General features: G+C 39.1%; 1 protein-coding gene across 11 annotated transcripts in view; it reads left to right on the top strand.

The window, feature by feature from the left end:
* CEP170 (centrosomal protein 170) overlaps positions 1 to 11,375 on the top strand; it is a 119,646-nt gene extending 108,271 nt beyond the window's left edge. For 10 of the 11 annotated variants that reach the window (XM_011216658.3, XM_011216662.3, XM_011216663.3 and 7 more), the window contains 5 exons: positions 466 to 636; positions 3,874 to 3,962; positions 6,650 to 6,743; positions 7,674 to 7,725; positions 9,507 to 11,375. In XM_011216658.3, coding sequence (XP_011214960.2) covers positions 466 to 636; positions 3,874 to 3,962; positions 6,650 to 6,743; positions 7,674 to 7,725; positions 9,507 to 9,796 — 696 coding nt within the window. In that variant the 3' untranslated portion in view covers positions 9,797 to 11,375. The remainder of the gene's footprint in view (positions 1 to 465; positions 637 to 3,873; positions 3,963 to 6,649; positions 6,744 to 7,673; positions 7,726 to 9,506) is intronic. The other variant, XM_011216664.3, reaches the window with a different exon arrangement.
* Positions 11,376 to 14,736: the final 3,361 nt, after the last annotated feature.

Genomic DNA, 14,736 nt, shown 5'->3' on the forward strand with positions numbered 1-14,736 from the left:
ACTTGCAATTTATGTATCTGTGAAGAAATTTGGCATCTGGATTAGGGGAATTTGAAAAAAAGGAAAAAAACAAGATAGGAAACTAAAAGGAAAAGAAACATTATTTTACATTGGTAAGGCAATGTGAGTAAAATAAAAGACATAAATAAAAGCCATCTACATGGCTCAGCTTTTTCTACTACCATCTGTTTTCCATTGGGGGGAATCTTATCCATTGAAGAATTGAATTTAGCATAGTTCTGTATTTTGGATTTTTTTTAAAAATCTATGTAGATGAACATCTGTTTTATTAAACAGGTACCTTTAAAGTACTTATAAAAAGAAAGAGTAATTGGTTTATTGAAGATATCATGCTTCTGTTACTACCTGACAATGGAATGACTTCTGTCTAATAAAAAAAATTATAATGCCAATATCAGTACCTTTCCAAATTATTCTCATAAGGATCTGCTTTTGTCCTGTTAGTTGGTTGATCGTGTTTTTGATGAAAGCCTCAACTTCCGAAAGATCCCTCCATTAGTTCATTCTAAAACCCCAGAAGGAAACAACTCTCGGTCTGGTGATCCGAGACCTCAGCCAGCAGAGCCCCCTGATCACTTAACAATTACAAGGCGGAGAACCTGGAGCAGGGATGAAGTAAGTCAACCATAAACTTTAACAAATGTCAGAGAAGGCATGTCCTGTTGTGGGAAAAGGAGGAACTGTTCGACAGATGGGACTGGGGAAAAAGCACTTGTCCTTATGAGTAGAATGAAATTTCATCCCGATATCACATCATGTACAGATAATTAATTACAAATGAATTAAGCATCTAAAGGGCGCAAGAGCAAAACTTTAAAACTTTCAGTAAAAAATACAGGTAAATGTCTTTCCACATTATAGTCAGGGGTGATTTCTTAAAAGGCACAAGAAGCTTTGACTTTAAAATAAAAGATTGATAAAATAGAGTATATTAAAGGACTTTTATGAAGCATACAGTCAACAGAGGATTAGTATACGGAATACATAAAGAAGTCCTACCAATCAACTTAAAAAGGCAAAAACAACCCAATAGAAAAATCTCCAACAGACATGAACAGCATTTTACTGAAGAGAAATTACCTAAGATCTTCAAAATACAGAGATGTTCAACTTCCTGAGTATTCAGAGAAATACGTTTCAAGACTACAATGTGATTCTTGTTCAATTGGCAACAAATTAAAAGCCTTAAAATATTAAGTGTTAGAGAGCATGGACACATAGACTCTCATGTTGCCAGTGGAGGTTAAATTGCTTCAGTCACTTTGGAAAAACGGTTTGACATTATTCCCCAAAGTTGAACATGGACATATCCCATGATCATATCACATGGTTTTACTGCTAGTACATACTCAAGAGACACCCTGTCCTATTTGAGAGAAGAAGTCATGCAAAAAAATATTATAGCACCACTGTGGACAATAACAAAAACTTGGAAACAATCTAACAGTTTTTATCAGCAGAAAAGTGAATATAAACTGGTATGTTTACAAATGGAATAATTACAGAGTGATCAAAACAAGTGAACTGCAACAATATGCCACAATATGGATAAATTTTAGCAATAGAACATTAAATGAAAAAAATAATTCTCTAAAGATTATATACAATGTGATTCTTTGTCATACATTTTTAAAAATGAAAATACATACTTAGGACAGAAATAGATGTAACAAAATGGTATGAAAAGGAAAGCAAGGGAATGATGAATGGGATTCAGGATATTGTTTAAGCGGGCTGGAGAGTGGCAGGGAGGTGGGATGGAGGAAACCATATGACTGGTGGTAGATTACATCAGTCAGCTATTTCTGCATAAACACAAAAATCTCAGTGGCATAGCATGGTAAGCGTGTATTTATTACACACCTGTGGGTTAACTGGTACGGCTCAGCTGGACAGTAAAAGTTGTAGGTTGAGTCCAGGTCTGCCCATGTGTCTCTCCTATTGCTTGGACAAGTGGGCCAGCCAGGGCTTGTTCTTGTCATGGTTCTATCAGCAGCACAAGAGAGCAAGCCCCACCATATAGGCACATTTCATGTTCGTGTTGTGTCTGCTAAGATCCCATTGGTGAAACCAAGTCACATAGTGGAGGTCAAAGGCAAGTATCCTCTTCCTGTGGGATAGGGAATGAGTATTCTTGGCCATCTGTTCTGTTACGTGGTTATTGTTGCACTCTAGCTTTTGTTTGGCTGTTAGATTTATCATAAGTGCTTATTACATTATTAAAGAGAAAGAAAAAGTGGTCCAAATTAGACTAGTGATTTATATCATGAATTAAGAATTATGATTAATTCTGTGTACCTGTGAACCAGTGCAGATATAAATTACTAAACTCTCTTGAAAATAAATGTGGCCGTAACAAATCAGGTATGGAAAAGGTTTATGATAGTGGAAATTAGATGAAATGAGTTTGGGAAAAATTCAGGGATATAGAGGAGTTTATTCACCAAAGAGTGGTTATTTCAAATAGCATCGTGGAAAAAGCTAATTGAGGGCTGCCATGCAGCAGTGGTAAAGGTAAAGGCTTAGGGTGTGGGTAGGAGGATAATAAAGAAAGTAGCAGTGGACAGGAAGGGTTTGATCATAGGTTGGCATCCTGCGAATTCCTGGATTTAAGGAATGGGGGCTAAAAGTTAGTATATAAGAATGTGTCTGTTTGCAGTAGTACTGAGTAGAAAAAGATGTCCAAATGGAGAGCATGTAGCCAGCTCTGTAGTTTCCACTGCAATATACTGGACGGTTTTAAAACACACTCTGTCCTGGCCTTAGTAATTGATGTCCTCCTCTCTTGCTTTGGCTTGTTTCCTCAAGCCTCACAAAATACCATTGTTTATTTAGCCTCTCACTCCCTGTATGTTGCTGATCACATCCTAAGTAACTTTTGATCCCACACAAATCTTTCAAACCCTTGTCATTCTTAGCCTCTCCTTTTTCCATGGTGCCTGTTCTTTTTAATAAAATATTTAATAGTGTTTCCTATATTCTTTTAACTCCTGCACTGGTCTTGAACAGCTGCTTAACCTCCAAGGCCGTATCTTATTTTCTGGATGGTCTTGCAGAGTCTATATACAGTTCTAAAATACAAGGAGGTGATTTGGGAGCCCACATCTAGCCCGGGTTCAGTCCCTTTTCTAGGTTCTGCAGACCAAATCCAGCCTGCCACTTGTTTTTATAAATAAAGCTTTATCTCAGCACAGCCAAGCCCGCTTGTTTGCGTGTTATCTATAGCTGCTTTCACAAGAATGAGTTTAGTAGTTGTGACAGAGACCAGATAGCCTAAAATCTTCACTCTCTGGCCCTTCACAGAAGTTTGTCAACCCTTGGTTTGCCCATAAATTTCAACTAGGGTGGTATGAACCTCCATCATAAAAATTCATTCTTTTGAGTAGATTTTTTAAAAGTATCTTTCCCATTAGACTCTGCCCCAGAAAGCAAGGATTGTAACCTCCTCGATCTCTATATTCATATTATTTGGTGGAAGAATAGATAATAAACTTAGTATTCTAAATTAGTCGTATTTTCCCTCTTTTTGATCATTTGAATTGGAGGCATGAGAGATGGGATCATGATAGTAATTGAAGGTAGGATAATATGGATTGTTTTTTAAAAGTGATATGACCAAAGTAGTATGGAAACTGGACAAGTTATTTTTAAAAAAGGAACTCCTTTATTGATACTTATTTCCCTTTCTCAGTTTAGTTATACATAGCTCTAATGACATTCCTCGTTGATTTTTTTAAATTAAAATTAGCATAAATACTAAATGCCCCTAAATATAGTGAGCTATGACTAGTGTTCTTGGTGGTTATACTATACAGTGATAACATTTTAACTTACTTTCTTTGGATGTTTCAGGTCATGGGAGATAATCTGCTGCTGTCATCCGTCTTTCAGTTTTCCAAGAAGATAAGACAGTCTATAGATAAAACAGCCGGGAAGATCAGGTACTGCTGGGCTGCTCACACCTCTGTGCTACGTTGTTAGTACACACCTGTTCCCCTTGGTGCTCACCTGCTCCACGCACAGCCGGGAGGGACGGGTGGAGGCGATGGCCCCGAACTTACTGCTGTCACTGTCACCTTCCTTCTCTTTTTTAGGTCTTAGTAACAGTCAGAAGCTAGGCCACATGAAGGGGGCAGAGAGGGAAACAATGTCTAAATAAACAGCCCTTTATAATGAAGAGTTAACAGCAATAATTACTTAGATTAATTTTATTAATAACCAGATAAAATTTAGTCCTCCACAAAATGATAGTAGGTATTTTAAATTAACAGACCTTGGGGGCTTCTTTTGTAAGATCTGAAACTTAAGGCTAGTTTCATCTTCCTCATCGGCAGAGAGGAGAGTGTGCGGAATCCTGTACAACTCCGAATACCTGCTTACTTGCGGCCTCGCGCACTCAGTCGGGGGGTGTCAGAACCGTGCTGGACAAATAGTACGCGTCAAAAATCACTCAATCTCATTAAATTTGGAGACTTCATTCCCATGGAAGATTCTCTTAATCAGTGTTTATTTCATTTATCTATTCCTTTGGTTAATAATCCAGTGTGTCCTAGTTTTAGAATATAATTTTAGTGGAATTAAATGCAAAATAACAGTTTCATCACCTTCAGCTACGTTGCGTACTTGAGCCAAACTTGAGGGATGCGTGACTCCTGGCGTTACTAAGTAGACATGTGATTAGACCCCACAGATTCCACTGGGTGGACTCGATCTGTCTGGCTGCCTCTTGCACTGGCAGTCGTAGGAGGATGGGTTGTCATGGCGAAGGGGAGCTCAGTGACCATGAGAGAAGGTGGTGGGATCAGCAGATGTGGAAGTGATGTGGTTGCTGGGGAACACTTACACAGACCTCAACTAAGATGATACTAGAGTGCCGATTGCTTAATCACTGTGTGTGATGAAAATAAAAACAGTAGGCTTACTTACAAGCCCAGTCAGAAATTATAGAATGTCTTATTCTAAATAGCATGCAACTAATTTAATTTCTTTAAAATCAAATGTGAACCTTAAAATGTACACATTTTTTAATTTAGAAAGGATCCAGTGAAATTGCGTTGTTATGCTTTTTATCCTGTGTAACTAGTGATTTTAAAAATAGAAAGGAAAGGGGTGATTGGGCTTGGTTGGAACAGAAGTTGTGAATAATAAAATCAGATAATTAAAGCAAAATAATGAAATTAAGGCAAATCACATGGAGATAGCAGAAACCGCTAACTTTGGGGCGCCTGGGTGGCACAGCGGTTGAGCGTCTGCCTTCGGCTCAGGGCGTGATCCCGGCGTCCTGGGATCGAGCCCCACATCAGGCTCCTCCGCTATGAGCCTGCTTCTTCCTCTCCCACCTCCCCCTGCTTGTGTTCCCTCTCTCGCTGGCTGTCTTTATCTCTGTCGAATAAATAAATAAAAATCTTTAAAAAAAAAAAAAAAAGAAACCGCTAACTTCATACAGGCAGATATACTCAAATACATGAGCTAAAATGTAAATTCCATGAGAGCAGTGGTCTTTAATGAAGTACTTAGAATATACTGCGTAACTATTGGTTAGTGAATGCTTATTAAATTATCATTTTGTAGGAAGTTAAGTTTACTTAAAACTCATAGGGATGTGTGAAAATTGGTAAGAGTAAATTATCTTGAAAAAACAGTGGATGGCAGCATAATGGTAGTCATTAAAATAACTTTAAATTAATCATACGTACAAGGTACTCCTTAACAAAAGACAAACATGCAATCACTTTTTAACTGTTAAGGGTAATATGCCTTATATTTCAACTGTATTTGGAGGGACTGTTGATAGACTTCACTAACACTCTTTTGAAAAAGTAAAGGTATCATTATGTGAAAAGGCCACAGTGTACAAGAGTAAATATATTATGAGGTCATTTGTATAAACCTTTAAGAAATGTACCTGGAGGGAAGAATTATATGTATGTGTATGTACACATAGTAGGTATTCTATATAATATGCATGTTTTTTCTGAAAGATTTGTATTTTTAACTAGGTTCTGTATTTTGTCAAAAAAAATCTAAAAAGTAAAAAATAGGACAAGATAATGCAGATTGCGTTATTCTTTTAACCTAAAGAGAATTTAAATTAATATTTTTTAGAAGGCAATAAAGTGAAGAGATAAACTGGTACATTTTTAAGCGGTATCAAGATGAGGGCTCAAGGTATAAAAGAAGGCTCAAAGTGTAAATCTATATAAAAATACTTCAGAAATTCATTGATGCTGTGACTTAATTTCTAATAACTGTAATTAAAATTTTAAGATGTGATGAAACATGTCTGAATATGGTTTGTGAATTATAATATTTCACACAAATACAATTTTATATTGCTTATATGTTGAAATAATTACCCGTGGAATGACTAGGAATATTGGAAGCAGCATAGTGTTGACGTATGCAAAACAAGACGGCTTGGTCAGCTACAATCTTGTTCTCGGTCGTCTTATTTTTATTTATTTATTTTTTACCTCTGGCATAGTATCCTGTTAATCCTTGCAGGCCATTAGAAAACCACGAGATGCACATGTAGGAAAAAGCAGATTGTGGCAGTGTCACCTTTTGTGGTTTTATGATGGGTTTTTAAAACATGGAAAGTAAAAGGCTTATGTTTTTTGATTTCTAGAATATTATTTAAAGACAAGGATCGGAACTGGGATGAAATAGAAAGCAAGTTAAGAGCTGAGAGTGAAGTCCCTATCGTGAAAACCTCAAGCATGGTACGGTAGTTTTTCTTGAATAGTAAAACATTTAATATGTTTATCTTAAAGGAATGATATTCTCATTTTTAAAGTGTTTGTTAATTTACATTTTTAAAAAGATAGAAATACACAGATTTGGGGAGTTTTATGCCTTCCACTGTCTTTCACAGGGGTTTAAAATGCTGCTTGCTTCAAAGTTAAAGATGGTATGAAGGAGGAACTTTCTTTATGTTTCTTCACTAATACATGCCTGTTCTTATAATGATTATACATTATAAAGAGGCAATTTGAAATCAGAGCTGAACTCAAGTAGAATGAACATGAGTCATTTCCTTTCCCTCGGTAGATTGCTCATCTCCTCCTCAAGGTTTTCGTGGTTCAGGGAGTCATCCTAAAACCGAGGTCACAGTTCATACATTTTTCAGAGAAAATGCTTACACACTTTTGCAAAATTGTTGCAAGATTGAGTGATGCAAGTTTTTCAAAATCTTTGCTTATGCAGTAGTATCATCTTGAACTTCTCATCTTTTGTTATCTTGTTGAAAAAATAATTGCAGTTAAACATTAAAGATTTTAAAACTTGAATCTCGTTTTCAGGCATCATAATTATGTTCTGTCTTGTCACTGCGGATGTAGTACCGAGTAGCTAACGTTACGTATTCCAAATGAGACTCGTCGCTTATCAGCTAAAAATGCTTTTACTGGGGCGCCTGGGTGGCACAGCAGTTAAGCGTCTGCCTTCGGCTCAGGGCGTGATCCCGGCGTTATGGGATCGAGCCCCAAATCAGGCTCCTCTGCTATGAGCCTGCTTCTTCCTCTCCTACCCCCTGCTTGTGTTCCCTCTCTGGCTGGCTGTCTCTCTCTGTCAAATAAATAAATAAAATCTTTAAAAAAAAAAAAAATGCTTTACTTACAGGAAGCTAACTTTTGTCATTGCTTTCCCTCCAGGAGATTTCGTCTATATTACAGGAGCTGAAAAGAGTTGAAAAGCAGCTACAAGGTACATTTACTACTGAGTTAAGTAGGAAGAGCTAACAGTTTCAGACAAGTACATTCTAAGTGGTATCTCTTAAAAATATTCTATTATAATGTGATTTGGTTAAATATAATAACATATGAATAAAAATATAGTTCTACATATCCAAATTACTTATAAAAAGGAAGCTTTAATAAAACCCAATATAGATAGGGGGGCCTGGGTGGCTCAGTAGGTTAAGCATCTTGACACTTGATTTCGGCTCAGGTCATGGAGTCGAGCCGCTTATGAGGCTCCAGCTCAGCCTGGAGTTTGCTTGAGATCCTCTCCCTCTGCCCCTCCCTCCCCACTCATACGCTTGTGTGTTTGCACACGCACGCACACTCCTTTGCAAATAAATAAAATCTTTTAAAAAAAGAAGTAAAATCCATTATAAATAAAAAGGTAAAGTTAAATCTCGGGCATATAGGCTAACTGTTGTAGACTAATTCACAGTATGATATATATTATCTGTTTTATATGTGCATAAGTACTAATATATGAAAAATATGTAAAATAATATTAAAATATGTATGCATCTCAGAATGCTTATTAAAAATTGGCATTATTTATTTGATTTCACATTTATGATGTGACCCAAATGAACCTGTCTTCTGATATGAGTGACAGTTGTTTGGGTGAACCACAAGAAAAGAGCACGTATTGGCCAAAGGGACCAGAAAAGGAGGGAGAGAAGAAAAAGAGACTGTTTCCCTCCTGAAGTTTGACAGGGCCGTTATTTCCGTGTGCGCCAGATCTTACTCAGGCATGAATGCCCGTGTGTGTCTTGAACTAGAAGTCTGCAATGGTACAACAGGTAGCTTCCAGAGTCAGCTGATTCCACTCAGTCTTTGTTGCTTGAATTATCATAGGCAGAAAATGTTGGCCCTCGGTAAGTGATTCTTAACGTCTAGTCCATCTCCACACCCCGAGGGGTTATGTTTTACCCCCATGGGGAAAAGCGTCTTGCTCATAACACAATGGCTGTTAGCGGATAGAATGGGAGTTTACTTGGAAAAGGACCTCTTGAGAAATTGTTATAGCAAAGGTGCTTCCTTCTGCCAGCTCCCCACTCTCCCCAATGCCAAGCTGAAAATCACTGTCTCAGATTTTTCCTTGTCCACTCACTCAATCTTCTGGATGGAAAGCTGCCCTTTCACCGGCCCCTCCCATGCAGTAGCGAGGTCTATACGGCCTGCTGGTGCCGCCCTCGGGTTCTGAGGGCGTCCCTGTGACTCGGGCACACACACATGCACCCGCTGATGGCCCCACACTCTTACCAGGATGAACGAGAGCATGCTGTGATAGCATTCCAAGTGGGATGATGTTTTCCCGGCCTCCCCAACCTTCCGGTTCCTCTGAACTCCATCTTAGCAGTGAACCCCCAGTTATCTGAGTGGTGATACAGCTAGGAGTGCTTATGAAAATCACACCCAGTGTTTTCCCTTTCCTTTCACACTGATGAAAGCAAATCTCAAAATGATCTTTCTGTCAAATCCCAGTCTTCCAACAGACTCTGAAAGGCTCATACGTGAGCCTGTTCAGGGCACCAGAGAAAGCACTCAGGTCCTATCATCTATAATACGGGTCAGCCCCCAAATTATTAAAAAATGAGTTTTAAATATGGTATCCAAAGGACTAGCCAAATGTAAGCTCTTACAAGCATCCTGATTTGAAGTATTATCCAAGTCATAAGCAGTGTTCCCATCCACATTTAACTGCATCTACAATTATCTTTTTCCCTCCCGTATTCCTTTTTCCTTCAGCAATCAATGCTATGATTGACCCGGATGGAACTCTGGAGGCTCTGAACAACATGGGATTCCCCAGCACTATCTTGCCGTCTCCGCCAAAACAGAAGTCCAGCCCCGTGAACAACCACAGCAGCCCGGGTCAGACACCGACACTTTGTCAGCCAGACGCTAGGGTCCCCCATCCGGCCGCTATCTCAGCATCAGCGGAAGTTGAGAACGCCGAGTCTGAGGCTGATTTCAGTATCCATTTCAATAGGTTCAACCCTGATGGGGAAGAGGAAGACGTTACAGTACATGAATGACTTTCTCTCGAGTGTTAAAAATAAGTACCCGTGGAATGACTAGGAATATTGGAAGCAGCATAGTGTTGACGTATGCAAAACAAGACAGCTTGGTCAGCTACAATCTTGTTCTCTGTCTTCTTAATTTTATTTATTTATTTTTTACCTCTGGCGTGGTATCCTGTAAATCCTTGCAGGCCATTAGAAAACCACGAGATGCACATGTAGGAAAAAGCAGATTGTGGCAGTTTCACCTTTTGTGGTTTTATGATTTTCAAATTGAATTCTATAATTGCATCCTTTCCCTTCATAGATCTTTGTTTTTTTTCTTTAAGCCGTGCTGTGACCTACAAGCAAATTAAATACCCAACATTTCTGACCCCCATGTCTTCTGTGCCAAGCTGCTCCCTGAAATGGACTTCCTCTTCATCTGTACAGATTTGTTAAACACTTATATTTGCTTCTTAATAATAGGATTTATATTAGTATTCATTACCATTGGATACAATGACATTACTCTCCACAGTCAAACTGACCTTTCAAAACAGTCGTTCTTGTGTTCTGAAATTTTCCAGCATATATGTGATTTATATAACTTTGTTGCTACGTCAGTTGTCTTGGGGTTTACGGAGATGAACTATTATGTTTGCACTAAGATTTGCCGGGAGTGGTAGGTAGACATAGCTCTCTATCAGTAAGGACTAACCGTCTGTTTTGTACATAGGAGATTGATGATACCGTATTTGTTTTAACCCCTCGGTGTTTTACTCCACTTTCCAAAAGCTCAATTTGGCACTTTTTTTTCAATTTTTTTTTTAACGAAAGTAAGATTTTTGTCTCATTTTAGGGCAAATGATCACTAGAAAGATCAGACTGTTTTGGTGGAGTATATTTTTAAACTGAGAGCACGTATATTGGTCCTGTGTTACCAAGTTTATATGTGACAGTTGAAAAAAAAATTCCCTTGAAATGATCATGAAGTTAAAATTTTCTTCATTAGGAGACTTGGAGAACCAGTAGTCATAAGATTAGCTGATAGTTTCACTCCCAAGCAATGAACTGCTTCTGTGTGTTTCCCTGTAGGACCCAGTAGTAAACCTGTCCGTCTTACGCATTTACAAGGACCTTGTAAGACGGCAACGATGAGGGCTCAGGCCTGTGCCACTACACAGGAAGCCTGTGGAAAAATACCTTCTGTAAACTTGTTTTTTCTCTTTCCAGTAAGTTCACATTTGGATAAGTTTTAAAAGAAAGTAATTATCTTTGTGTTTCCAGAACACTATAATTTGGGTGAATCTTAATTCCTTTAAATATTACTTAGTAGCCTTGGATTTCCCCGTTGACCCCATCAGTCTATAAAGGTTAAAACTGCGGCTTTTGCAGCTTTTACGAATGGTCTTTAGTATTTCAGCAATAATCCTGTGCTACATTGGTTTCAGGAGACAAACTAACTCTGTATGCTTCAAAACCGTACAAGATTTAAAAACTCCTGTACTGTTGGCCAGTTAATAAAGATGCAGAAAAACCCTTTTTGTAGAGATGTAAAAACAAAAGTCTGTTGTATAATGAATCACATATTTTTCTTTAAATTAAAAAAAAATGGTAAATGAACTATTCTCCTTGTAAAGCTAACTTCTCCATTCTGTCTAATAAAGGAAGACTGGGAAAAAAAGGTTTTAAAGAACGTGAATGGAATGATACAAATGCTTTGAAGGAATAAGTGAAACATTAAAACAGGGTCAGTCCATTTGAAGAAAAAGTCAAACAAAATAATCACCATTGTTCCCTCTTTTATTTAATGTTTGGGTACTGATTATATCCCCATGGAAGCAGAAGGTAAGGAGTTGTTTAGGAAAATATTAGCATCTGCTCAACTTACATTATCCTTTAAGTGTTTACACGGTTTTGTTCAATTATAAACATTTGGCCTTTTACTATGTTATTTTTATTTTGTATGAATACATTATCTTCCTTATTTATTTTTGTTACATTTATTACTTATGTTATTTTGTTATGCATTTACAACTCCATTTTTAAATAAAGTGTTTCTGGAACTTTATACACTGACTGTACATTTTATTCTAGCACCTGAATTGCTAATGCTTCATCAGTTTACCAGTTAACTCTACACCGCTGTCCAAGGCTTCACAAAACAAGGAGTCCTTCAGTTCTAATTTATATGTGATCATTGTGAGACATCATAGTGTTTTGTCTAAAGAAGAAAAGATTTCTTAGCAAGTTTTCGTAAATCTCATCCTCTTAGCTTAATACTGTAATTGTAATGTGCACACACAAGGCCTTTATTTCCGCTATCCTGTAATCATCAGAAGGCTTTAAGACTGTGATATATTTGGAGAACAGAGAAATTTAAAGTATCTTGGACATCCTAAATTTGAGAACTATCCATTTGGATTCCTTTTGTTTCACTGTACCGTCCATACCCGAGAATCTTGAGTACTGTTCAACATTCTGTTTCTCAGCTTGACCTTTGGAGGCTTTCCATAATCTGGTCCTTTTCTTATGTGTCTGTGTGTGCCTGGTACAGACTCTCCCACGAGTTCCTGACAGTCTTAAGCAACTCTTCACTGCTCTGTGCACTTGCCTCTCTTTCTCCTGCCTTCCTGCTGACCCACCTCAAGGCCCTTCTTCAGAGGCCCACCAACCTCTTCGTGAAGCTTCCCTCGCTTGACTGGACCACAGTGCAGGGCCGTGCCATGCACTTGCATTTCCCTCTTCCCTTCCCCCACTACATATACGCATGTTTCTTCCTTCTGAGTCACTAAGATAATCTTCATTTCCTGAACAGACCCTGTACTTTCAAACATCTGTGCCGTTTTGCTTCCCTCATCCTCCCTAGGCTTTGCTTGCTGTGTCTCTGCCTGTCACAGGACCCTAACTTTTGAAAGGAAACTCGACTCAGGAGCCTGGGATCCAGATACATGCCTCATTAGCCAAAATGCACCTCTCTGCACTCCAGTCTGCACAATGAGAGCATCGTCATCCTTCGCATGCCGAGTGGGGTCCAGGCCAAGGGCTCTGTGGCCGTGAAATGGCTCCCCTGCCTCTTTTTCTCCAGAAAGCCTTCTCCGATTCTTTGTTCTAGAAAACCTTCCTTCCACCGTCCTCCTTCCTAACCCCTGTCCTCCTTTATAGCCCAGATCCTAGATCTATTCAACAAACATGTGCTGAATGCCTAACACCAATCAGCATTGCATTACCAGCAGTGAACAGCAAGCAACTATTGCCCTCACAGACCTGCTATTCTAAAATAGAGTCAAAGAAAAGAGAAACTAAAAATTAAGTCCACTGATCATGTCAGGTGGAGAGGTGACATTCTGCCATTTCCTCCCAGTGAGTTGTTTACACAGCTGTCTCCGGAAAGATCATTTCTGTAGGCTCCTTTCTAGAAATGGAAATTTGCAGCAGAACCCCTCATTTCTTAGGAAGTGAGTGGTCTGTTAGGATTGTTCCTCATCTGAAGGAGAAGCAACATCCCTGCAGAGCCCCAAGTGCTGGCAAGGTGAGGGGCAAGGGCGGGAAAGGTTCAGCCAGACTTCACTTGCACAGCTCGCCCAACGTGCCCAAGAGGGTTAGAGGAGGTGAAGACTGCCTTCTTTTCTCTCCATGTTTCTAAGCACATACTCCCAGACCTGACCCCGCCGGCTACCACATCAGACTAACATTTGGCTGGTGGTCCCTGGGAACTCCTTTTTTATATTTTTCTAGAGCCGGTGTCCACGGAAGTGTTCACCATGGCTGCCATAGTGGTGATTTGGCCAGAGGCTGAGTGGGAAATCCTTCTCACCAGGTTGTGCTAACCTGTTCGGAAGCAGATAAAATAAATTTCAGGAAAACAACCAGAATCCGAGCTTGTTGGGAGCCCGTGGCTTGGATGGGAAAACTGACATTAGTATCAAGGATCCATTCTGGAAAGAAACAACATTCTAACCCATTAGACCTCACGAGTTTTCCGTATATTATGCCTTAAGAGAAACAGCACACGAAAAGCACAGATAAAAGATAAAGATGGGCCATGCAATGGAATGTTATTTGGCCATAAAAAGAAAGGAAGTACTGATGTATGCTATGATGTTCATGAACCTTGAAAACATTCTGGCAAATGAAAGTAGCCAATCCCAACAGGCCACTTGTATGTACAGTCTCATCTATATGAAAGGTCCGGAATGGATAAATACATGCAAAAAGACTAAGGGTTGGCAATGGCTGGGGGTGGGTGGGCGGCAGGGAATGGGAAGATTAGGAGGTTATAGTTCAGCATAGGGGTTGCTTTTAGGGTGATGGAAGTGTTCAAACATTGATTGTGGTAATGGTTGTACAACTCTAAGTATACTAAAAATCGTTGAATTGTGCATTATAAATAGAACATCTGTATGTAAAATAGGTACGTGAATTAGATCTCACTAAGGCCGTTTCAAAAAAACAAAGGTAAGAAAAGTGAGTAGTAGAAGGCGGCGGGGTGGGGGATGGGAGAAGCGCAATGGGCGGTGGGGGTGGGGCTCATACACCTGTGTGTGTGTCTGTCCTCTGCACTTTGTTTTGTATTGGTTTTCACATCTTATTGTTTCTCCCATTAGGTGATGAGTTAAATAAAATCTTCACCATGTGTTCTTTTTAAACAGAAAATAGGATCTTTCTTGTGAAGGTTTTTATATCAAAATGTGTTGTACTGGGAAAACTGAAAGCCAAGATGCACTCCCACCACAGAATTTGATTATCAGTCTGAAATGAGCAGCTGCTGTGTCCTGATGCTGTGCTGAGCTCTTTAGCACCTCAGTTAAATCTCTCAACAACCCAGAATTATAATAGACAAGAATTAGGAATCCCATTTCACGAAGGAGTAGAGGCTTGAATCAAATAAGAGGGTCTGGGAGTCACGCTCTGAACCTGGGTCTAACTGACTTCTATCCTTCTTCTCGGCCATGAAGAGACAGTAGAGCATA

This window comes from Ailuropoda melanoleuca, chromosome 8, assembly GCF_002007445.2.
Source record: "Ailuropoda melanoleuca isolate Jingjing chromosome 8, ASM200744v2, whole genome shotgun sequence".
In the NCBI taxonomy this organism is placed as follows: Eukaryota; Metazoa; Chordata; class Mammalia; order Carnivora; family Ursidae; genus Ailuropoda; species Ailuropoda melanoleuca.